Here is a 26,284-nt window from a genome sequence, read left to right on the forward strand (position 1 = left end):
ATTTTTTTGCTAGAAACTTGAATCTCAGTCAAGGGCTCATGTGTGAGTCTCTTTGTGGTCTTTTCCCAAAAAATGCTTGTAATTCCTGAAAGAAGAAAAATATGCTTTAGTATAAATAGAGTGAAGTGATTTTGCACTGAACTACACTTCAGACTGGGAAAGTCATTTATTTAATACTAATACTAATAATAATACTACTACTAATAATAATAAGGTAAAATGCAGACCAGTATATTTTCTCTAAGAGCTAAATAGGTGTATTTTCATTTCAATTTCTTTGATTAAAAAAAAGCAATTTTATGAGATAGAAATGCAAAGATAAATCTTCCCATGGTTACAATGAAATAGAAATGGATACACTGTTTCTCCATATGGAGAATGCACATGTGAATCACATTGTAGACATCACATACATAATGCTATGTGAAACCAGTAAGACATCTCACCTCCCAGTTTTGGGTCTAAGATGCAAACTGAGACTTGGCTGAATAGATTGTGTATATTGAGAGGCTTTAGTTTTAACTGGTATGTTGCTTTCATCTGTAGAGAGAATTTTCCAAATATCTTCTAAAATGTAACAGAAAATGATAAATCCATTTGATGCTGCTGATTTGCATACATAATTTAAGGTTGCACAAGCTCCTTCTTTTTCATAATAAGTCATATGATTCAAATTGAACCAATTTATCCATCTTTCCCTGCTTTCATTTTAATTCACACAGAGGTTCATAAGATGTTCATCGGTTTGTATTTAATTAAAAGTTATTTCTAATTTGAAGAACGTATTTTTTTCCTCAGCTATAGAAGTTTCTCTTCTACGGATGTTAATTCTTAGTGTATAATTAAGACTAGTATCTGCTGTCATTCATGTATTAAGTTGTCATCAATTGTGACCTCATGATTCACAAATGCACTTGGAAAGGAGTATGTTTTGTGTACCTGCATTACTATCTACTGCTAATAACCCATCTGAGGAAATAGAATACAGTGCCCAGAATTTTGAAAACAGAGAAAACATAATGAGTTTGGCTTAGGAAGTGACAGATTGCATCATCCATCCTCAAATCTAGAAACATTTCCCATATCCACTTAGTAAATAGGGAATTAAATGTAATTTTAGCCACTATGCTCACATTAATCCATTGCTCACAGTGTTTATATCCATTTGTGTAAAGCATTTATTTTTTACTTGCTGGGTGGTCTGATTTTTTTTTTTCTTTCATTGCAGCAAAGCCTCATTGGGTTCAGCTCATAAGAGATGTAGAACTAGCAGTGGAGGACAATCTTTTTTGGGAATGCCGGGCAAGTGGTAAGCCCAAACCTTCCTACCGATGGTTGAAAAATGGAGGAGCCCTTGTGCTCGAGGTAAGGTAATGAGCCCGGTTAATCCTCACTCTCTTCATTTGACATTAAATAAATGCCTTCCTCGTACCTAGTGCCAAAGTAGACTTGAGTTTGCAAGCATTCATTCGCACCTTAAGAAGTGTCAAAGGGGATAAAATATAAAATCAAGTACCCAATCTGCCAAGAAGAAAATATTTTCAACATTGAATGTCATTGGGAAAAGGTGATTTTGTGAATTTAGTCTAACTATGGTATAGTTTTTTTGTTTGTTTCTTTTGTTTTGTTTTGTTTTTTCGTTTTTGTTTTTTGCTTTTGAAATTAGGGAAGGCCTTACTTTGATCAAATGTGGAATATAATTTGCTTTTCCCTGTCTGACAACCTGGTATGGCCTCTGGAGAATAATTGTTATGTGGTTACCTTCTTACATGCATACTTATTTTCTCAATCACTTTCTTTCTTAAGCCATGTAATTTTTGTTCTTTTAAAAAATTGTGTACTATGTCAATTATATTCCTTCCAATTTCTATATATAACCTGTCATACTACCTAAAAACCCTTAATAAATGTGTTTCCCAGAACTCTTTTTAATGCACAGAATTTATAATGTGTTTGATTTGTGTGATTAAAAAAATGGTGAAAACCTTTCCAGTTGACGGCATGGAAATATGATACATGTTTTAAAGTCTGCAACTTTAGCCACGGGGAAAAATAAAATGGCTGCAATATTATACCTCTTTCTTTGTTATTTATTTTACCAATAGACATTTGGACTGAAAGGTGTTTATTAGTATTACTAATGTGTGGCTGTTATGTTAAATCAGTCACAAATTTTTAAATAAGGAAAAGTTAAAATTTCAAGTCAGATTGCACAATCCTCTGAGGAAAAATGAAGGAGGTTTGTGTACGACTGAAATAATAGTGGTTTTCATTTTTCTTTTCAAATGATGTATACATTTATATGCAAGACATTTTTGTTATCACCTAGGAGAGAATACAGATAGAAAATGGTGCCCTTACAATATCAAACCTAAATGTGACTGATTCTGGCATGTTCCAGTGCATAGCAGAAAACAAACATGGGCTCATCTATTCCAGTGCTGAACTTAAGGTTATAGGTAAGACTAAGCTTCTCTTGTCATATTTTTTTTCTTAAATCCTCCCTTTTTGCTAGAACAAGAAGTATTTACTTCTCATATTACATTCCTATTGTTATAATATCATTCAGAGGTTTTAACCAGAGAATATATTTTAATGATTTCTAAAGGAAAGCCACAGTTGTAGGTGGACTAAGCCTCAAAGGTTGAAGTAGGACAACAGTAAGGAACAGTGTCAACCTAAGACATCCTTATGCAACTCTAATATTTTAAATGGAGCAATGCCTTTTAAGAGAATAAGTAAATTTGGTGGGTTTTGTTGTTGTTGCTGTTGTTGTTACTGGGCCAGAAAAGTAAATACTGGAATTCAAAACAATCATATATTGTTCCAAAAGGAGTTGCCTTTTGTTTGAATAACCCTGCTAGAAGCATCAAACACTGGGCATACTGAAGTTTTCATTTAAAAGGCTCAACCATTTGAGATTCTGAATTATTTTCTTCTTGCACTTTAAGTATATGAAAAGACAGAAAATGTTATATGTTACATTGTGTTTAGGGCAGTTATCCAGAAAAACACTTTGTAAGTTGCAAATGCCTGAAAATCAACCAAAAAATTGTCAGGGCATAGCATAGTTATGACATAAATAAGAGAGGAAGTAGAAGGGAGATTTATCGCTACATGTAATTAAAATATAGATTTGGATCTGAACAGAATTTGATCCTGGCAGGACTCAAGCATCATCACCATCATCAGGCTCTATATGGTGTTCCCCAACACATTCAGTTTCCAGGAGCACAGTCAATACAGTGGAAAATGCATGGCTTTCTGAATTGCTCATATAGAAGTCACAGTCCCGCATGTCATTGGCCTTGTGTACCTGATTTGGGCCACATACCCATGGCTGGTCCGATCCAATATGGCCCAAAGGTTGTAAGCACCTGCTAACTCAGCAGTCCTTAGCTAGGGATGATTTTGCCCCCAGGAAATCTTTGGAAATGTCAGGAGACATTTTTGGTTGTCACAGTGTTGGTGATACATAGGGGAAAAGGGAACCAGTGTGTGTTACGGGCATCTTGTGAGTATAGGCCAGAAAGGCTACCCACAAATAATCCTACAATGTAAATATCCTACAGCGCGCATGACAGCCTCTCACAACAAATAATTATTCAGCCCAAAATGTCAGGTGCCGCACTGACATTGCTGGAAGCAGTTCTCTCATCCTTCATGCCTGGTGGTTAGAAATGCATTCTCTGCGTAGGAGGCCTGAAGTCTGGGAAGGGCAGATCATCAGCTGAAAATCTGGCTACTGTTATCCATGACAGGGAAGGGTGGGGTATTATAACAAAAAGAGAGTAGAATTTGTACACAGTCTTAAGTTGAAGCACTACTATCTCTTGTATTAAATTAGCCTTATGAGTGATAGTTTATTCATCTTAAAATGGATGATTTCCTACCCAAAATGCTATATGAGGCTTTTGTATGGGAAAAATACTTTTAGTCAAAAGTGTCCTTTTAAGATCTTAATTTTTAAGGCCAACAACCCCTTGGTAACGAATCTTCTTTATCCACACTCTTATATAGAATCACACAATATAATTCACTATATGATCTCCACTTACGAGAAAAATAAATTATATTCACTCGGGTTTGCTATAAGGCAGAGTACTAGACATTAGGAGAAATGCACTATGTTTAGTTAACTTTTTCTACATTTGCAATAAAAGACTGATTTTCTGATTAACCTATCATTTCATTCAAAGATACATTATTATGTATCTTGAATGTTCAGGTGTTGTTTCGGGATCAACATTCTGTTCGTTATCAGCAGACATAATGTTCTCTACATGTTATATTTAATGTGATACTCGAACATTAATATAATAATGCAGATTATAGATTTCTCCAACTCAGAAGTTAAACGTAAGCATATGAAAATTTTATAATGGAGGTTGATCAGTTTTATGCAAGACGATAATAATTCAGTATACTCAGCCTTCCTTCTAAAAACATTTACTGAGCACCTAAGTGCCAGGCACTGTGCCACATGCTGGGTCTTGGAGATCACAAGGGACAATGAGCCTATTGTTGTCTGCATGGAACTAACTTTCTGTGATAAATGTTTTTCATTTTGATACGCTCATGATTGAGCTATTTTAAAACTTAATGGTGAAGTTTAGAAATTTCTACATAAAAAATTATCCCAAGATTTAGAACTTCTAGGAACATACAATGATAGGAATTACTTTTTGAGCTTTGAAATCCTGTGAGTAGTGCCCACTCAATTAAGTAAATCAAGTACTGACATCTGTGTGCCAGGAAACTTTGAATGTAGTTATAACCCATGCGCCTGGGTGACTCAGTTGGTTGAGCATCTGACTTCGCCTCAGGCCATGACCTTGCAATTCGGGAGTTCCAGCCCCTTGCCTGGCTCTGTGCTGACAGCTCAGACCCTGGAGCCTGCTTTGGATTCTCTCTCTCTCTCTCTCTCTCTCTCTCTCTCTCTCTTTGACCCTCCCCTGCTCACACTCTGTCTCTCTCTAAAAAATAAATCCACCTTAAAGAAAAATTTTAAGTAGTTGTAACCAATATTAGGCTGTATGTTAACCCAACTAAAATTTAAATTAAAAAATAAATAAAAGTCATTATGAACTTTTCAAAAGTCAACCTTTGAACCTACAGGTATTTTAAAATGTTAAATTAAAAGTAAATTTTCATTCTCTCTTTCTTCCCTTTCAGCTTCTGCTCCCGATTTTTCAAAGACTCCAATGAAGAAGTTGCTTCAAGTGCAAGTGGGCAGCATGGTCAGCTTGGATTGTAAACCTAGAGCCTCTCCCAAAGCACTCCGTTCATGGAAGAGAGGAGATGTGATCGTGCAGGAGAATGAAAGGTATTTTATTGTCCGAAATAATGGTGATGTACTCTTCTTACTTTCCATAGTGATGTCAAAGTGGATTCTTAGTATGAAATGAGAAGCAGCAGCATTTCAGTAGAATATGAGGTGTTGAAGAACCAAGACAGTGGTAACTTTGAGTCTGTAATACTTTCTTTTTTTTATTTTTAAATTTTTTTTTAACGTTTATTTATTTTTGAGACAGAGAGAGACAGAGCATGAACGGGGGAGGGTCAGAGAGAGAGAGACACAGAATCTTAAACAGGCTCCAGGCTCTGAACTGTCAGCACAGAGCCCGACGCGGAGCTTGAACTCACGGACCGCGAGATCATGACCTGAGCGAAGTCGGACGCTTAACCGACCGAGCCACCCAGGCGCCCCGAGTCTGTAATACTTTCATGAAGATAGTAATCAATTTTTGAAATCAGAAAAGGGTTGGATATATCATCTAGCTTCTTCCTACATAGAATACCTTATTTTATCAAGGATTTTCTCCTCAGTCACCTGGTAAGACTCAAAAGTAGAATGATGAAAGGTCTGTCCTAGACTCAGATGAGCCAATGTCCCAGGACAAAGTAGAGAAGACATAATGAGAGCATATGCCAAATAAATACCAATATTGCCATTTCCCTGTATTGCAATAACTTCTCATTCCTGGTTTTAGTTTAGACAAAGGCTTGCTTGGTTTCCTGACTATTGTAATAATGAAGAGGAAGAATGAGACTTAAAGGTATCACTTATAGAGCAGACTGACTGCCCAGGTTCAAATCTTCATTCAGCCTTTTACTTCCTCAGTGTAAAGCTTTCCATTGGTGTCTCATTTTCTCATTTTTAATGAAGATGATAATTAGTATGTTATGAGGCTTGTTAGCTAGATGAAATACATAAATATCTATACAGCACTTAGGTCATTACCTGTCAGTGAGTAAGTGTAAGTATTGGCTATTCTTATTATTTATTGAGTACTTAACTGCATGCCAGTATTATGCTCAGAGCTTGTGATAGGTAGAATATTGACCCCAAAGATGTCCGTGTCCTTTTCCTGTAAACCTTTGATTGTGTTACATAGATGACCAAAGGTAATTAAAGTTGAAGATAGAATAAAGGTTGGTAAGCAGATGACTTTAAAATTTGAAGTTTATCCTGGGTTATGTGTGTAGGTTCAAAGTAATCACCTGAATACTTGTAAGAGGAAGAGGAAGGCAAAAGAGTTTGTCAGAAACATATGATAATCAAAGGCAGGAGAGATTTCACACTTCAGAGGGACTTCAGTTGGTATTTTTGGTTTGGAAGATGGTGGAAGGGAGCCATGAGCAAATAAATTTGCCGTACTCTCTAAGATGGGAACAGCCCTCAGTTGACAGCCAGTAAGAAAACAGGGACCTTAGTCCCATAGACACAACAAACTGAATTCTGTCAACAACATGAAGGAGCGTTTAGTAATTCTCAACCTTCCCAAGGAACGCAGCCCTGATAATACCTTGATTTTGGCCCAGCAAGACCCATACTGGACCTCTGACTTCCAAAACTATATTGTAATAAATTTGTGCTGTTTAAACCAAATTACTAAATTTGTAGTAATTTATTATAGAAGCAAGAGGAAATTAGGGCACCTGGGTGGCTCAGTCAGTTAAGCGTCCAACTCTTGGTTTTGGCTTAAGTCATGATTTTGTAGTTCATGGGTTTGAGCCCCACATCAGGCTGTGCACAGTCAGTGTGGAGCCTGCTTGGAATTCTCTGTCTCTCCCTGTCTCTGTGTTCCTCCCCTGCTCATGCTGGCTCTCTCTCTCAAAAGTAAATTAATAAATTAAAAAAAAAAGGCAAGAGGAAACTAATATAGAGCTCTGTGTGCATTATCTTTTTTAAACATCTCTGCAACTCTGTGATGTATAGATCATATTATCATCTCCATTTTACTAATGGGGAAAATAAAACTTAGATAATACAATTTGCCTAAAGTCACATAAGCCGATTTTAATCCCTGACTCTAGATATAACCACTAAGTATTTTCAATGTCACATTTTGTATAAGGAGCCCAGAATTTTAGAGGCCATCTCAGCCTTTGAAGTCATGGAATCCAGATTACTCTTTTGGAGATGAGGGAAAACAAACAATAAAACATTAGGTCAAAAAAATATGGATTAATTTTTTTTTTTAATTACAAAGTCTTATTGCTGACAACCAAGTTGAACTGCTTTTATATTACCAAGACACCAAGGTATTTTTGTGAGTTGGTATGATAATACAATCTGCAATTCCTCCAGTATTTAATGGGAGACACTTCCATTAAAAAGGAGCCACAGCAGGATGACAAGGCAAAATTGTGAACTGAGTGATTAAACACAATCCAGCTAAATGCTGGGCCTCACAGAATAGATTTCTGGAATAGGAAGTTAATTAGTGATTTGGAGTTTAATTTTGTAAACCAGTTGAAACAAGTAAAGGCTTGTGGCACAAATTAGTTAATTGTGTCTGTACTGGAAGTTAAGTCTTCTCATGTAACTGCTGACTTTTCGTGTTAAAAAAGTTTTAAATAGTTTTAACTGTGTACGTAAATTAAATAGTAGTTAAAGTCCCAAGGATTTCAATGTTTTACACAATAATAAACCCACTTGTCCTCGAAGTAGTGCCTATAGTAGGCAGAGATTTTTAATCTTAATTTCAGAAGAGGATAAGAAGACTAAGAGTTTTAGCAAGAGGCACACAAAGAGGGATTTACTCCCACATTATAGAGTAATGGGGTAATACAGGAAAAGAGAGTATAAATTCCAGAATCTGATCTGGGACTTCTGACTCAGCTCCTTACTACCTTGGTGTCATTAGATCTATTATGTAACACCTTTGAATCTTAATTTCCTCACTCACAAAAGAGATAATAATTCCTATGTTGCATAGTTACTATACAGCTAGCATTTAGCATAATGTCTGATATTTGCAGATATACTAATTGGTAAGAATAAGGATATTTTACAAATAAGATGTTGAAAGTAACAGTGACTAAGAAAGACAGAAGCCTTTTGGTTGGGTGATTCGTTGGCTGGTTGATGTCTCTCAATGTAGGCAGTTGGGACTATCTGGAATCCACAGTTGTCCAAAACACAGACCTCTTTTATCTTGCTTTACTGTCTTCACATCCTGAACCAAGATGGTTGCCATGACTTTAGCTCCTCAATGTCATCTCCCAGTGACAGGAAGGAGGCAGGTAGAAATCAGGGTACACTTCTTCCTCTTCTTAGGAACGTCTCAGAAGTTCCATACGGTTATTTCCTTTAGGCCTTATTGGGCAGAAATTAGTTAGCTGACCAAACTGAAATGCAAGGGAGATTGGGGAATATGGATTTTTTTTTTCTTTTGGCAGGCCTGTATCCAATGAGAATTTGGGATTACGTTTTTTTGTTTGTTTGTTTGTCTGGGTTTTTTCAAACTGGCATTATGTTTTAAGTAGAAAGAGGAAAACGATTTACTCTAACAATGTATCATGTTCATCAGTGTTACTTCTATCCATTTCAGGACTACTGACCCTCCACTTTGTTATAAGTATTTGTAACATCTCTTTTATGAATAAGAAAACTTTTAGATGTAAAAATAGGGTTAAGAAGAGGAAACGTGTTTATGAAGAGGGTCCATAGTGTTGCAGTCCCTCCCAAGTATCTTAGTTTGAGCTTTTATAACACAATACCATAAACCAGATGGCTTATAAACAACAGGAATGTATTTCTCACAGCTCTGGGTGTGGTCATCCAAGATCAGGGTGCCAGCTTGGTCAAGTTCTGATAAGGGGCTTCTTCTCGGTTTCAGATGGCAGTCTTCTCCTTACATCCTCACATGACAGACAGAGAGCAAGAGAGCCCTCTGGGGTCTCATAAGGGCATTAATCTCATCCAGGAGGGCTCCCTGCTCATGACCTAATCACCTCCCAAAGGCCCAGCCTCTTAATACCATCACATTGGGGATTAGGATTTAACACATGAATTTTGGGGAGACTCAAACATTCAGTACATACTACCGGGTCTGATTATTTGGATTTTGCTTTTATCTCTTTGGACAGCAAAAGTACTGATGAGTCGGAGCCTTGATGCTTAGGGGAAACGCTGCTAGAAGCAATTATTGAACAAGTTACACTTTTGAATCTTCTCCAAGTTCATGTGAAATCAGAGTGGGCTTCAGCCATCACTTGGCAGCAAAAGCCCAATGTCTGTCCCTCTTGACTTGGTCACAGCCTTAAGCCAAATTGAGGAAGCACTTTAAATGATAGATTTATTGTGGTTGTTGAATCATTGGCTGTTCTGACTTAAAACGTCGAGATTCAAATCTCATTTGGGGGAACAAATGACACATTTGAAAATAGAAGACAAAATTTTTGATAGGGTATTTATGGCAGGATTGTAAATCCATTCGTTTTTTAGGTTTTTTTCTTTTCCTTTTTCTTTATCTTTTGTATATGAACTTGGGTTTGTCACTGCATGAGGAACTTATAAATAGGAAAGCTTTCTCCAGCCTAGAGTAGGAAATGCTGGTGGCAAATACACTTTTGATTAAGCCAGTATATACATATACTTTATTATTTAAAGCCCAAATAAAGAAAAATAAATGTAAAAAAATAAAGTCTAAATCAGGAAAAGAAATTAAGGATTAAATATGTCTTAAAAATCGCAAAAATTAATAAATATGTCTACTGTGTAAATCACACAATCACACAATGAATAATTATCTTCTACCTGGTTTGTAAGGTTTTATATCAGCACAATAACAGCTTTGTAATTAACGCATCAGGCATAGTAATGAGAATCTAAGTCACTGAGACAACTAAATTACAGAATCGCTTTGAAGAAATCAGGGTTATTGCTTTGAGGTCGAGAGAGCATCTCAAACTAAGGTACTAAAGGAATTACTTCCCAGCAGAGGTCTTAGAAAAGCTGTTCTGAATAGATTACAAGAGCTTACAATGTAAATAGTGATTCTTAAGGTCTTAAAATCAAGTGGTCATTCAGTCATTGGAAAATATTTTGAGCACCTACTCTGTGCTAGGAACTAGATATTTAATTTTTGTCAGAGAAGTCCATCCTCTTGTTGGTAGCTTTTCAGGGTAAACATACAAGTGCAGTAAAACTCAATTGGTAAAGTACAGTATGTTCTGTGATTACCAGAGAAGGCTCCATCTCCAAGTTAGGGATCTGAGCAGACTTCTGGAGAATGTAATATGTACAGCAAGACTTGAAAGATGACTAGAGTTCACTGAAGAAGAATGCTTCAGGCAGAGGAAGGCATAAATACCTGAGTAGCTTCAGTTTACTTCAAGTGTGAAGTGTCTGGCAAGGGGGAATGCAGACAGAATAGGGCTATCGAGGTGAGCAGGAATCTTACTGAGAATGATGGTAAGCTAAATCAAGAAGTTTGGGCTTTATTCCATAGGCACTGAGAAACAACAGAGTAATATCAAAGTAGCAGAATTAAAAGATCAAATTTAATTTTGATTATTTTCTTTAAAAAAGCACAATGGTGGCAACAGAACATGGATTGGAGTGGCAGAAAGACTTGAGGGAAGAACCTCCCTTAGTAGTAATTCACCAGTCTGAACATGAGACTATTCTAGCCTGAACTGAAGAAATGGCAATGAGAATGGAGAGAAGCATTGAGTATGAGAAGGGGTTAAATCCACAGGACATAGGAGTTGTTGATGAAATTAATGATTTGACAAAAACTTGAGAGGCAAGAATGAACCCTAAATTTCCAGCTTAGACATCACAGACCATGGTAGACCTATTCAGTGAGAGAGAGAACATTACAGAAAGAGCAGAAGTCAGTGCAAATCCAAGTGCTATTTAGATTGTTTGTGTTTGAATTGCTTGTTGGAAACCCAACTGGGTATATGAGCATACAGAAGTTGACTAAATGAACCTGGAATTCAGGAGAAAACCTTGAGCTATAGATAGAAATTTAGGTGTTCTGAGCATGACATGGTAGCTGTGAAACCATGGCCTTAGATAGAATGGTCTTGAAACGTACATAACATTACATGGTAGAGCATCAACCCCTTACTTCTGAAGCTGATGGAAATTTACGCTATGAGTAGAGAATCCTGTTTTCACAGTCTTTGTTAAATGACTAACAGTCATAATTTATAAAGAATCAATTTATTAAGTCAGGCGGAGTAAGACAGATACCGTATGTTTTCACTTGTATGCGGAGCCTGAGAAACTTAACAGAAGACCATGGGGGAGGGCAAGGGAAAAAATAGTTAAAAAGGGGGAGGAAGGCAAACTATAAGAGACTCTTAAATACTGAGAACAAACTGAGAGTCGATCGGGCATGGGGGAGAGGGAAAGTGGGTGATGGGCATTGAGGAGGGCACCTGTTGGGTTGAACACAGGGTGTTGTATGGAAAACAACTTGACAACAAGTTATATGTAATAGATAGATAGATAGATAGATAGATAGATAGATAGATAGATGATAGATAGATAGATAGATAGATAGATAGATAGATAGATAGACAAAAGAATCGATTTATTAAGTAAAAGTCAGCATAAGTCTAGTATGCAAATATTCTAACCTTTGAAATTACTAGCATCGGGACTGGGCAAAGTTGTTGTTGTTTGCTATTTTGTTGTTTTGTTTTGTATCTGTATCATCCGGTACTGAGAAAAGTAACTGTGCTTTTTCTCCCTGCAGGAAACAGTGGTTTCTGAATAAACAGAAATGCCCTGCCCCTTTGAGTGTTCAGTGGTATTACACCAAGTGTTGGTGTTTTACTGTTCTTTTATTCATTCATTCATTGGCTTATAATCCACGTATTTTCAAAAAAGACTGGAGTGAAAATAGAATGTTTTTTCTCCTTAAGCAAAGTAAAATTGGAAAAGACTCTAGAGAATGCGAGCAGGCATGGTATTCAAGAAGAAATAGCCAGTTGGCATATTTTAAAGAATGGTTAGCTTTTCTGTATCACTTAGTGGTACTTAAAATGCATTAACCAATTATTTTTAAAAATAGGGATTTCAGTTGAATGCTATTACTTACAGTAGTAAATATTTTATTGCAATAGCCTCAATTCAAAAAAGTCAAAGAATGGCCCATTACTTCTAATTAAACACATTAAAATTGTTTCATATGTTCTAGGCAGCATTTAATATTATAGAAGTTTAAATGCTTTTTAAAGAAAAATAGTAAAGGGTTTTTTTTTCCAAATATTAATAGCCATAATCCACACAATGCTTTTAAAATGTATTAACCAATTCTTAGCATACATTTTACATATATTTAGAAACTGGCTTTCAAGCGCAATGAGCATGATGTGCTGTATGAATCCATTTATATGACATTGCTGAAAAAAGCACGGCTTTAGAGACAAAAAACAGTGATCACTGTTGCCAGAGTGGATGGAGAGGTTGACTGTTTAGGCACATGGGAGAACTTTCAGGGGTGAGGGAATTATTCTAGGTCTTGACTGTGACAGTGGTTACATGTCCACATTGATTTGTTAAAACTCACCGAACTGCATACCAAAAGTGAATTACAATAAATATAAATTATACTTTCGTTTTTTTAAGCAAAATTTTACATGCAATCTTACACTCACCTCATCCTGAATTCGTAAGTAGCTTAAAGAAATTGAAAGGCTCAAAAAATGCTCCCAGGAGGCCACTTTTGCCTTCTGTAAAACATTGAGCAATTCCATGACAGCGCTTAGAAGCAGAATCAAAACTTTTGCCAGTAACCAAAATAATTCTGTCAGAGCAAGAACCACTTGGCATTTCTGCCCCTGCTACTACTAGTCACCACACTCTTGCTTTGTAAAGATGTGTCTAGGAACTCTGTTACTATTCAGCAAATCTGTTAGATGGTGCTTCCCCTTATTACAAGCTCTTAGATGAAGAAGAATGATACCTTTGCCAAAGTTTCAGTCTCCGTCCCTTCCCTATTCAACCACATGTCTTGGCTCCTCTCTCTCTTATCACAGGAGAGTCTATTTTTTTTCATACTGTTCAAAATGCTGCTCCCTTGTCTGTCTGCCTTCGGTTACCCCCTCTCACCCAAAGAGCTGGATTTTGTTATCTTCCCCTTCATCCTAAGGCTACCATCTAAACAGCTGTTACTTCACAACTACCCTATGGGTATGGAAGCTCAGTGGGTTTTAGTTAATCTACCCTCGGGCAAACAGCTAAGATCTCAGGTAATTCTTTGCTCCTGTACCATTAGTTCCAAATTAATCTCTAAGTGGTAAATTTAGAAGATCAAAGGAGATTTTTATTTAATATGTGTGATGTTGCCACTTTCAGGACTTGGCTATTAGTTGAGTAACGATTGACATTCCTGCTCCCTGTCTGTAGGGAAGGTACTCGTGTTATCCACTAATTTGTGATATCTTTATTCAGCAGTGGGGGCTGCCCTCAGCACTAATACACAGATGAATACAAAACAGTAAGGGCCCTTAAAGAGCCCACAACACAGTCTGTTTAGAGTTTGGAAAACTTAGCCATCAGTTACACTGGGATCGACTATATGGTCAAGGTGACCATATAATTTATTCTGTAAACTGAGAAGAGGAAGGGGGTGCTGCTAGGAATCACCTCCAGGACAAGATGGATAAACTGGACATTGCCACCTTGCCTGCAGTGGAGGCATACAGAAGCCAGTGAGAAGCACAGAGAAGACATGCCAGCTCAGCCTTGGGAATTGGGAGAGCAGTTCCACAGAGGGAGAGGCATCTCAAAGGAAGCACCCCCGGAGCTATGTTTTGAAGGATATGTAAAATCCAGCAGAACAAAAGAGCAGGGAAAACACCATGTGAACAAAATGGTTGATGACATAGACAGGAGGCGAAACTATATATTCATTCCAATTGTGTCCGTGCTGAAGTTCACAAATGATCAGGAAAATAAAAGAGCCTGAACTGAGTTCTTTCCCACATAGACAGCCATCTCTCTCCCTTCAAAGGAAGTGAGCATCGGAAGATCTGTTTAATTAAAGGGGAGATTGAGATAGCTGGGTAAAAATACAACCATCTCAGAGAATAGAGAGCAGCCCTCTTCCCTGTCTGGGTTCCCTAATCCACACCTCCATTTTTCTCATGCTTCCAGCTGTTAAGAGAGAGGAAAGGGCACATTTGCCCCTTAAGTCCCATACCCTATGAGAAGATTAAGCTATTATCTAACAGTGAAGTTAAGAGAAGAATTAATGGAATCCAGATTTTTGGTTTTGGATGGGCTCTTAGGAAGCCATCCTAATCACTTCCTCTCTGCTGCATCCCACCTGCCAACCACCAGTACATGCCCACAGAGCTTCTCCCATTAACCATGGACATCTAAGTTTCCGAATGTGTACTTGTATTAGTATTTACATCAATTATTTATGCCTAATGGGCATGCAGCATACTAAGTACTGTACACATTATTCACTGTGTCGGATGAAGGTAAATCTATGTTTAATTTGTTTCTTGATTTAATTTTAACACATGGAAAGAGCAAAGCATCAGAATCAGAAAGGCGTGTGTCAGATTTTGGCCCTTTCACTTAAGACCTAGGTGGAGCTAGACAGGTTATTTAATTTCTGAGTCTTGTTTCTTTATTTGTGCCAGAAATTCTTTTTTTTAATTTTTTAATGTTTATTTATTTTTTGAGAGAGAGAGAGAGAGAGAGAGAGACAAAGTGTAAATTGGGGAAGGGCCGAGAGAGAGAGGGAGACACAGAATCTGAAGCAGGTTCCAAGCTCCAGGCTGTTAGCACAGAGCCCAATGCAGGGCTTGAACTCACGAACCGCAAGATTGTGACCTGAGCCGAAGTCGGATGCTTAACCGCCTGAGCCACCCAGGTGCCCCTTTTGCAGAAATTCTTATTGCAAAGTTAGGCAGTATGTTTGGTGACTTTTGCTTGGCACATACTCTTAGCAAAGGTTGAACAAAAATACTGACCTGTCCTGACAAAGAAAGAAAGGACCAAGTTTCCTTTGGAAAGATTATTTCCAACTCTGTCCCTGCTCCATTTCTCTTGCATTTCTTTATCTCAGTGGACTCTAGTTACAAAGATAAAAATAAGGTAGTATGTTTGAAGCATCTCCTACTGTGGCTTCTATATATATATACTCTCAGAAAAAGCACCTGTTGATGTCGTTTTTAATATTAACTTTTTTTATCATGTTGCTCAGATGCTTTAGGAGTAATAAGACTGGGTTAAAAAGAAATGTGAGCAGGGGCACCTGGCTGGCTCAGCTGGTAGAGAGTGCAACTCTTAACCTTGGGGTTATGAATTCGTGCCCCACGTTGGGTGTGGAGATCAAAAAAACATTGTGAGTAAAGACATTTGTTTTCTACAACACTCAGTTGAGTTTTCCATTATCTAAACTTCCTAAACAAATAAATTTTACCTAAATGTTATTAAAGAAATTGCTGTTTTTATAAATCATATCTGCTAAATTTTGCAGATGACCATGTAAAAAATCAGATTGATTTTTAAGAATTATAAAAGTTAAGGCCACTTTAAAATATTTTGTCAGTGTCATGATTTTGGTAGGAGAAAGCTGGTTAATGAATTTGAATGTGCTGGACATTGGAATCCACTTCAAGCCAGTTGCTTGTTACAAGTGGGTAAATTAATTCATTCATACCCATACTCATCATAAATGTTTATTTACTGGGTGTCATCACCCAAACCACATTTGTTTGGTCATAGGGCATTTCTTGCTCAAGCCCATAAATCCCACACTCACTTGCCTAATAGCCCAGTCAATGTTCTATATCCCACTTCTCAATGAAAATTGAAAAAATAAAAATATTAGTGCTGTTATAAAAACATGTATTATCACGTACTACTTTTGCATTTTTTTCTGCTAATATGTTTAAGATAGGAAAAATCAGATGCTTTCTTTCAAAGTACGAATATTGACTCTTAAGACTATCAAGTTAGAGGGGCGCCTGGGTGGCTCAGTTGGTTAAGCACCTGACTTCAGCTCAGGTCATGATCTCGCTGCTCATGAGTTTGAACCCTGCGTCAGGCTCTGTGCTGAAAGCTCAGAGCCTGGAGCCTGCTTCCAGTTCTGTCTCCCTCTCTCTCTGCCCCTCTCCCACTCATGCTCTGTCTCTTTCTCTCAAAAATAAATAAACGTTAAAAAAATTTTTAAGACTATCAAGTTAGAGGACAGGGCTGCATACCATTGCCTTTTGATAATTTTTAAAAGAAGGGAGAAAGAAACAAAATTCTCATTTCATCCTGCCTTTTGCTCCTGCAATTTCCTCTGTCTGGAATATCTTTTCTTCTCAACCTAGAGAACCCCTCCTTATCACTCAAGGTACAGCTTTTTGTTACTCATAATGGGAAGCCTTCCCCCAAGCTGGACAGGCAAGATTAATTTCTCTTTCTTCTGCGTTACCCTTGTGGTTTCTTTATCCAACTGTATCATCTAACAGGGCATATTATAACTATTTGTGCAGAAAGCCATCTTACCTGGATTCTCAGAGAGCCTTTTGCTTATCTATTTTTATAGCCTCAGACTCTGCTTCATACATGTTTGTTCATTTCAGGATTCATTTATTCATCAAATATTTAACATCCACTGTTCCCATTAACTATTGTTGCATAACAAATCACTCTGAAAGTTAATGGTGGAAAATAACAGTCACTTTGTTCGATTTCATTGTTGTATGGGTCAGAAATTGGAAAAAGGCTTGGCTAGGCTTGACTAAGTGTTCTCTCAGGGTGTCTCCCATTATTGCAGTCAGGAGCCAGAAGAATGGGGAGCTATCTATGCACTGTGGTCTCTTTGGCAGCCCCAAGGCCCTTCCATGTGATATCTCTACGTGGACTAGTTTGGGCTTCCTTACAACATGGTGGCTTTGGGGAGTTGAAATGCTTACAAGAAGCTGATGGGTTCAAGAGTGAATATTCAAGGTAGCAAGATGGAAGATGAGTCACCTAGGCTCAGAAAACACAACGCCTCACTTTTCTAGCATTCCACTGGTTATAAGGGAATCACCAAGCTAACTAGATTCACAGGGAGGGGAATTAGACTCTACCGCTTGATGAGACAGTAGCAAGATTCTAGGGGAGCATGTGGGATGCAAAATCTAACTGTGGCCACCTTTGGGAAGTGCATTCTGGCACACCTACATCATGCCATGCATTGCCCTGGGCTTTGAGGAAACCACGCGAACAAGGCAGCCACAGTTCTTTCCTCATGGGACTTGCAGAAGGGAAATACAGAATGCAGATAAACTGAAAAGACCTCATAGAGATTCCAGAAGAGAGAGGCAGAATACATAGAAGTTAAAAAGATAATTTTTTTAGCCATAATGAAAAAAATACATGATTTTATAGAGTTGTTAAAGAAAAAGCATCAGGGGCGCCTGGGTGGCTCAGTCGGTTGAGCATCTGACTTTGGCTCAGGTCAGGATCTCGCAGTTCGTGAGTTCAAGCCCTGTGTCGGGCTCTGTGCTGATGGCTCAGAGCCTGGAGCCTGTTTCAGATTCTGTGTCTCCCTCTCTCTGCCCCCTCCCCGCTCATGCTCTGCCTTTCTCTGTCTTTCAAAAATGGACAAATGTTAAAAAAAAATTTTTTTAAAGATAAGGAAAGGAAAGAAGAGAAAAGAGAAAAGAAAAGAAAAGAAAAAAAAGAAAAGGGGTCATTAAGGAAGTAACTTTGGGGCAGATAACTAAATGGTAAGAAGCAAAGGATCATGCCAAGAATTGGGACAAGTGCCTTCTGGGAAGACACCCCAAAAGGGCAAAGGCTTAGAGATGGGAATGAGATTGATGAAAGCCAGTGTCTCTGAGGTGTCATGTGTAAATCAGGAGAGTAATAAAATATGAAGTCTCAGAAAGACAATAAAATAAACAAATAAATAAAATATGAAGTCTCAGAGATGAGAGCCTTAAAGACCATGATAAAAATGTTGGATTTTATTTTAAATAGAGTAAGAAGTCATTCGAGGTCTTTTTTTTTAATGTTTATTTATTTTTGAGAGAGAGAGCACATGTGTGAGCAAGTAGGGGAAGTGAATGGGGAAGGGGCAGAGAGAGAAAGAGAGAGAGTCAGAACCTTAGGCAGGCTCCCTGCTATCAGCACAGAGTCCATCACAGAGTTTGAACCCACAAACCCTTGAGATCTTGACCTGAGTTGAAATCAAGAGTTGGATGCTTAACCAACAGAGCCACCCAGGTGCCCCGAAGTTATTGGAGGTCTGTATGCAGGGATGTGACATGATCTGGTTAAAAGATAACTCTGGCTGACGTGTGTAAGGTGGATTAATGAAAGAAAGGAGGGGAGCAAAAAATCTGCTTAGGAAGCAGTTGTAGTTGGCAGGACAGGATTTACTGGAGGCTTGATTTAGGATAACAGTAAATGAAATGGAGAAAAGAAGAGACTATGTATTTTGACAATGGAGTTGGATGAATTTATTCATTAGATATAAAAAATTTCATGCCAGATGATCACATTTTACAGTTAGTTGTGCATGAGTTATATGTATTCCCCGTCAGCCATTAGACTGTAAATTTTCAAAGGGTAGGGGCTAGTTCTTAGTCTTATTTTCCAAAACACTTAGAGCATCGTAAGTCCTCAAAAAATATTTATCGAAGTGAATTTCATTCTTTATTGAGTAGCTTCCATTTCATAAAAATACCTATAATTTTCTTATTTAGTGTACCACAATGTCTTACAAATACATAAAATTGTTTTGTTTTTTTTTTACATAGAAGGTTACTTGAGTCTTCCTACTGAAAATAAGAAAGGTTCCATATTTTAATTCTTCCTCCTCGCTGAACCCTTAACAGAATTATGGGTAGATAGATGGGTGGATGGATGGTTGATTAGGTGAGGTACCATTCCACTTCCATAAAAAAGAATAAACGTGTTTCAGAGGTGATGGTTGCCACCTCCCACATTTCAATGCTAGAAGGAGTTATTCATAATTTATGATCTGTTGTATAAGTTCTAATGAGTTGGTGCACTGAGTTTAATTTCCTAGTGCCCAACAAACTTAAAAACAATTCAATTTGCACTTTAACCTGTTTTCCACTCCCTGATTTTATTTGTGATATTTTTAAATTCTATCTTAATGAAGATTTCATTGCTAGAGCCATTTCTGTGGGAAGATGAAAGCATTTGACCCTTTGTGAGTATGCCATCCTGAAAAAAAAATCTTTAATTGAGGTTGAATGTATAAGTCTATCTTGTTTGGGAAAAAATTATTTCCCGGCCTTTTACATTCAAATACTGAAGAAAGAGACATGTTTAACTTTACCTTTAAGATTTTATTAGGCACTTAATTTTCCATGGTATTTGTTAATTTACTTAATTGGGAAAATGGTAGTATTTTAAAACTTGATATAAATAACATGTTTTTCTAGGTGCTTAAAATATTTTCACCTCTCTATATTTATTATTTCTTTATTACTCAAGCCTCATTTTAATAGCTTGATGTTCTATATTCTAGTTTATTTCATTTACATATAGCATATTTCATCCTTAAAAGAACTTGAGACAGTTTATCAAATGTACACACAAAGTGAACACTGAGGAGAAGAAATTGAGGAGAAAAAAAATGCCAGCATTCCATTTGTCTAGAATGTAAGTTATATTAGGACAGCCTGAATTCTTACCAGTGAATCCTTATTGCTTATTACAGAGCATGGTCCATAGTACATGTTCAGTAAGTACTTGTTGAGTGAGTATCTGAGTAAGTTTACAAAATGTTTGCCAACAGATCTATTCACTTTGTTTAGATGTACAATTTTGGCTCAGAGATTTCTGCTAACAAAGGAACAGAGAGAAATACTGCCAATTATATAATTCAGGATGTCCACAAATGGTGAAGCAAAACCATTTAATAAGGAGATACACTACTCTTCCTAGGAGGAAATATACAATGTGTATATCTGAATCCAATGGGTTGTCATGAAGAGAACATTGAGGAATGTAGTACTAACAGTCAACATTCTTAAAATAAAAGAAAGTGACTTCTCAATGAGTAATAAAGATTTTTTTTCCTTTTTCTTCGCAATCCAAAGGGTAACTTTGAGTATTAAGACTCAAGGTTCTTGAGAAAGAGATAGACCACATTTCTCCTAATTTTCCATGAATATTATTTCTCACATGTATGCTTTTAGTAAGCTTGGAAGAGAAATTGTTTCAAGGTTATGTTCAGTGCCAAGAACCTAGAGTACACAGAAAGGGCTGCTATGAAAATGAAGAGTCAGTGCTTAAAGAGTTAATTATACTAGTATTAAAGTTTATATCATCTTACTGAAGGTGTGGTGGCTTAGCAGAACCTGCGTGATAGACAATGATCACACCTCTGCATGGTGGAAGGACAAGAAAATACAGATTATTAGGATTGAGATTTTTCTCAGAAAACAGTTTGGGACCCACCCCAGGTTATGGATGAATGTGTGGCCTGATAACTGTACATTCTTGAGCTATGCAACATTACTGTTTTTTTTTTTTTTTAAGTGAGGCTTCATTGAGGGGCACCTGGGTGGCTCAGTCAGTTAAGAGTCTGACTGCAGCTCAGGTCATGATCTCATGGTCTGTGCGTTCGAGCCCCACATTGGGCTCTGTGCTGACAGCTCAGACCCCGGAGCCTACTTTGGGTTCTGTGTCTCCCCTTCTCTCTCTCTGCCCCTCCCTGGCACTTGCTTGCTCTCTCTCTCCCTCCCTCCATCCCTCACTCAAAAATAAATAAACATTAATTTTTTTTTAAATAAAAAATAAGTGAGGTATAGTTGGCATACAATGTTACATTCATTTCAGGTGTCCAACATAGTGATTCCAAAAGTCTATATGTTAGGCTATGCTCACCAAAGGGGTAGCTACCATCTGTCACCATACAATACTATAACAATACCATTGACTGTTCCCCATGCTGTGCCTTTCATCCCCATGACTTATGCATTCCATAACTGAAGCGTGTACCTCCCATTCCTCTCCATCCCTTGTTCCCATCGCCGAAAGCCCTCCCCTCTGGCAACCACCAGTTCTCCGTGTCTATATTACCCCCCCATTTTTGTGCAAGATAGTTTTTAAGGAGCTAATCACCAAATGTACACAGTCATCATGAAGGAAAATCTTGATAAGGTGCATCTAAAAAGGCTAAAACTGAAGCATCCAAGACAGAGAGGTTTCAAACACAATCTTATTATCATTAGATGAGTTGAATTGCTAACAGGAGCTGCCAACGTGGTGTCCACAGAACCTTAGATGATTCGTCTTGAATTTTATCACATCTGTTGTAATTGTTTTGTATGCATGTGTATTTGTCCTGCGTAGAGTCCTCCAGACTTTTCAGATAGTCAAAGAACTCTGTATCTCAGCAAGGTTAGTCACACTGCAAAAGTAAATGACCACTTATATATTGATGGGTATCTAAAATAGAAGATGGCCTTGGATTTGGAATAGTGGGGCCAAAACCATTCTATGTTGCAAGAGCACGATATCACAGCAGGTGTTTCGGAGGCCACTCCTGATTTGTGATAAAACTTTGTCCTCTCTTTATAGAAGATTGTCTCTGAACCCTTCATATTGGTTAAGACAACAAATATATATTGAAAAAATATTATGTGCATGGCACCAACTTGTACTTGCTTATATATCCTTTAGGGATTTGGGAACTATAGCTGAGGAGTATTTTAAGGATATTACTCAGAATTATTAGATAAGTTGCAGAAACTGACTCAAGGATGGACAGAAAACTGGGTGGCTCCAGAAATCCCGGCAGAAGGAATTGTATCATCTTCTCAGAGCAAGGGCTGGAAGGAATGAACCATCATTTTTGTCTTTGTGTCCCGAATTAAAGTTGAAGGAGGGAGAATCCAATGGACATAGCTTAGAATACTGTTACTGAAAGTGTGGTTCCCATATCAGCCACACCAGAAATCACCTGGGAACTTGTTAGAAATGTAAATATTTGGGCCCTATCCCAGATCTAATGTGGTGGTGGATCCAGCAACCTGTATTTTAAGGAGTCCTCAAGGTGACTGGGATACAACAAAGTTTGGGAAACTCTATTTGTGTCATGTATCTATTGAGTCATATCCCCACCAAGACTGCATAGAAGAGGTGAAATGAATTCCCCAAAGGAAGATCCATGTCATTTACCAAAGAAAGGGGAATCACTTCTGGATAGCCAAAAATATCCGGCATCTTCCATATCCTTTGAGTCGCTGGATTTTCCTTTTGCACATAACGTGTCTTGCATGTTAGTATTCTTGATGGGGGTGAACTCCTTTCCAGAGAGGCTAAACTCTGAGAAGAAGAGCACCCAAGCAAGTAACACTTGGATCACTTTTCGACCCCTCCCCACAGAAAGTGTCTGACTCTTGAACTGAGTGGAAAACATTGACATTAAAACTCAGCCCCCTCCTTTCTCTTTGGTGTCTGCCTGCCTACAGAGAACGCATATATTTTGCTGTTCTCTTTGCCGTGCGGTTAGGGAGCTTGTGCTTACAGGGAGGGCCTGGGGTTGTCCACCTGTGCCAAGGTGCTTAGGTCTGTCTAATTCTGGGATGAAATATCAGGAAACCATGCTACTCACTTAAGCAATTTTCATCAGCTTTATGTGGAGTATAAGCCAGACAGCTGACATTTTGATTGTCCTTGATTTCACTTATGAATCTCTGTCTCACGCAAGGGAGAATAGTGTCAAGTATGGCTACCCTTTGAGCCTTAATAAGTATTCCCTTTGAGACTTTCTTTTAAATACGTGAGCCATCGGAGGACAGTTGTTTATTTGCCTTGTTTTACTCCCTCATACATCTAAATATTTATCGTTTTTGCATACACTTCATTGATAAGGATTTGAATGTTTCAAAGGAATTACCTCTAGCCCATGAATTACTTAGATGAGTATTTCTATATAACAATTTGAAGTGGAAATCCCCTTTTAGGGGCCTATTGTTCTTTTGGCTTGATTCCATTTTAGAAGAAAACCTATTGCATCACTGTTATAACAAAAATTTAGCCCTAGATGTATTTGTCATGATAGACGTGGTTTTGGAAAGGTTTTATAAAAGTAATAATTATGCTCCTGTATAATCGATTCTCTTCTTATGGATATGAAGCAATGTTCATTGATATGAAAAAAGGACATTTCTCTAGGACCTTGGGTGCCTGTTCCATGTAATGTGTGTGTCCAACAAAATAACAACGCCGCATATTATTAGCCTACTGCTTGTTCAAAAATAGGATAATTAACTGCCGAATCTTCTCCGCTCTGCCTCTCTTTTCCTTGGAGATGTGCCAACCAATAAATCACTAACCTAACACTGTTGAATTTATAAGACGAAAGCCCAAAATGGCACAGCTAAAAGAATGAAAATTCTAATATTATTTTCCTAAATAGTGTGTGTACGTTATCTTTGAACTCAGGGGGCAGAAGTTATTTCACCAAGCATTTGGGGCTGAGAGGGAGCTGGAAATGAGAACATTACGCTCGGTGCTCTTTTACACCGACACTTATTTTCTCATGCATTTTCATCAATTTATACTTGTTTTTCTTAACTGTCATTATTTATCCTGTAATATATGCATTGTGAGTACTTTTCTCTTATGGCTAATTGTAAGCATCCATCTTTTTGAATATGTACTCGAACAGTGAAGTCCAAAATAGGTTTGTTATTTTCTGTACAGCTAGTTTAATCATTACGATCTCATGTGATTTCATCTCCACTGAGATGTGTTTCCTGAGAAAATGTAGAGTTGCAGCATGTTTGTTAAAATTCAAGTTGAATAAATTACCGTAATATTCAGAACACAGGCAAAGGTACAACAATGTATTCAGAAATCCTGCCTTGTATGCATGATATACCACACTTTCTGCATTCTGAAACACACTGTGTTATTATGGATGATTATATATCTTCATAAAGTAGAGGTGAGTGTTGCCTAGATAACAGTCAACTTTCTGAACAAACAGTGTTGCTTAACAGTCAAATTCAATGCCATCACTGCATTACAGAATGGACCATTAGAGCAGCTGAGAGCAATTAAGTGTACTTATCCCAAACTAACCATAGACTGCACAAAGTTAAGTGAAATAATTAACCTCTTTTATTACAAAAGGAAAGAGTAATAAAATGGGATATATAAAGGTATATTGCAAAACTGATCAAAGGAGTTAAAATGCCACAGTGATTTAAAGTCTGCATTTTTCAAAGGAAACTGGAGTACCCCATTTCTTAATGTTAATCTCATAAATCTCTGTTTAACTTTTTGTGCCAAGACTTAGAGTTACTCATTGTTATCTACATTTTCAGCTCTATCCGTTTGCAGCAAAACATGCTCCCAGAAAGCTTAGAAAGCAATTTCATTTATACTGAAGTGGTATAAAATTTTCACTTTGGATCTCTGTAGGGAAGCTTGGGTTATTGAAGGTTTTCTTTTGAGAAACAATTACTCCATCCATTTACTGAATATTGTTTATTTTTATGTTGTGTGAGATGCCCTGTGGGCCTCTTGGATCTTACTGGAAGAACCAATTTAGGAAGAAAATACCCAATTAGCTCAAAATTTTACAATGTACAGAGTTTGCATTCTTTGAGAGTCAATATGTTTGTTTTGGAGTCCATGTGATTCCTGAGTTGTTAGCCTTGCTTTTGAAATGGCTCCTCATCTCAGCATAGTCACGAGGATAGGATTGTTCATTTACAGCTATTAAAACTTACACACTACAGGTTTTGGGATTCTTCCAATATCCCTAATGGTTCTATATTGTATTGGAAGTTTAGCTGTTACACTAATTCATAGCATGTGAAGGTACTGAAATGGCTTGTCTCCATTGTGTGATACCCAAATCAGAAGGTCGAAGCTGAAGCTGGGTATTTGTTCAGTCAACCAGAGACCTTTTTTACTTTGGTTTCATGCTTGCTAATCTTGGAAGTGGTCAATTGCCCAGCTTCCTGGAGCTTCCAGTTCTACCTCCACCCTCTAACTCAGGGCAGATGAAGTTGCCCCACTATTTAAATGTCTTTAAGACCTTCTGATATCATCTTCTAGCTTGCTGTCTTTACATATTAACATCTCCAGCAAAGCTGGAAAAATTTTTTTTTGATAGCAACGGTAGGTAAAATTTATTGAGCAGTGCTCTAGGTCACATCCTATTCTCTTTGAGGGTCATGGCCAAAAAGTTTTACACATAGGATTAGCAATCATCGTGGATCGGGAGCATTGCACTTGTTTGTACTCAGTCTGAGACTTTTCTCAAGTACTTGAGTCTCACTGTCTTTCTTTTCCTTCCTCCTTCCCTTTCTCCCCCACTTTACTTTCATCCCTCCCTCTTGATTAATTTCTTCCTTCATAGTAAAAGTACATTTGTAGTCCTCTTATCCTATGAATTTCTAAATTCTCTCATCCTGCCTTCTATTGTCTCATCTTTCTCTGTTTTGCTTATATATTTACACAGTTGGCCCTTGAACAACTTGGGAGTTAAGGGCACCAACCCCATGCAAAGTGGAAAATCCAGTGTAACTTTGGATTCCCCAAAAACATAACTAAGAGCCTGCTATTGTCTTAATAACTTTTACCAATAACTTACACAACACATATTTTATATATTATATGTATTATTTACTGTATTATAATAAAGTAAGCTATAGAAAAGAAAGTATTATTATGAAAATTGTAAGGAAGAGGGGTATCTGGGTCACTTAGTCAGTTGAGAATCCGACTCTTGATTTTAGCTCAGATCATGATCCCAGGGTCATGGGATCAACTTCCGCACTGGGCTCTGTTCCAAGTGTGGGGCCTGCTTGAGATTCTCTGTCTCTCTCTCTCTCCCTCTGCTTCTCTCCCCCAATCATGCTTTCTCTCTCTCCAAAATTAAAAACAAAATCATAAGGAAGAGAAAATACATTTACAGTACTATACTGTATTGAAAAAAATCTGCAAATAAATAGATCCACACAGTTGAAACCCATGTTGTTCAAGGGTAAACTGTATGCATATACATGTGCATATATGTGTGTGTGTGTGTGT

At 37.6% G+C, this 26,284-nt stretch overlaps 1 protein-coding gene across 1 annotated transcript in view; it reads left to right on the forward strand.

The window, feature by feature from the left end:
- The window catches only part of CNTN3 (contactin 3), a 356,028-nt gene that overhangs the window by 260,981 nt on the left and 68,763 nt on the right, over window positions 1-26,284 (forward strand). Inside the window, exons 9-11 of the mRNA XM_086697583.1 lie at window positions 1,229-1,365; window positions 2,330-2,459; window positions 5,176-5,326. Coding sequence (XP_086553709.1) covers window positions 1,229-1,365; window positions 2,330-2,459; window positions 5,176-5,326 — 418 coding nt within the window. The remainder of the gene's footprint in view (window positions 1-1,228; window positions 1,366-2,329; window positions 2,460-5,175; window positions 5,327-26,284) is intronic.

This window comes from Puma concolor, chromosome A2 (assembly GCF_028749965.1).
Source record: "Puma concolor isolate L17-30 chromosome A2, mPumCon1.1.hap2, whole genome shotgun sequence".
Classification (NCBI taxonomy): Eukaryota; Metazoa; Chordata; class Mammalia; order Carnivora; family Felidae; genus Puma; species Puma concolor.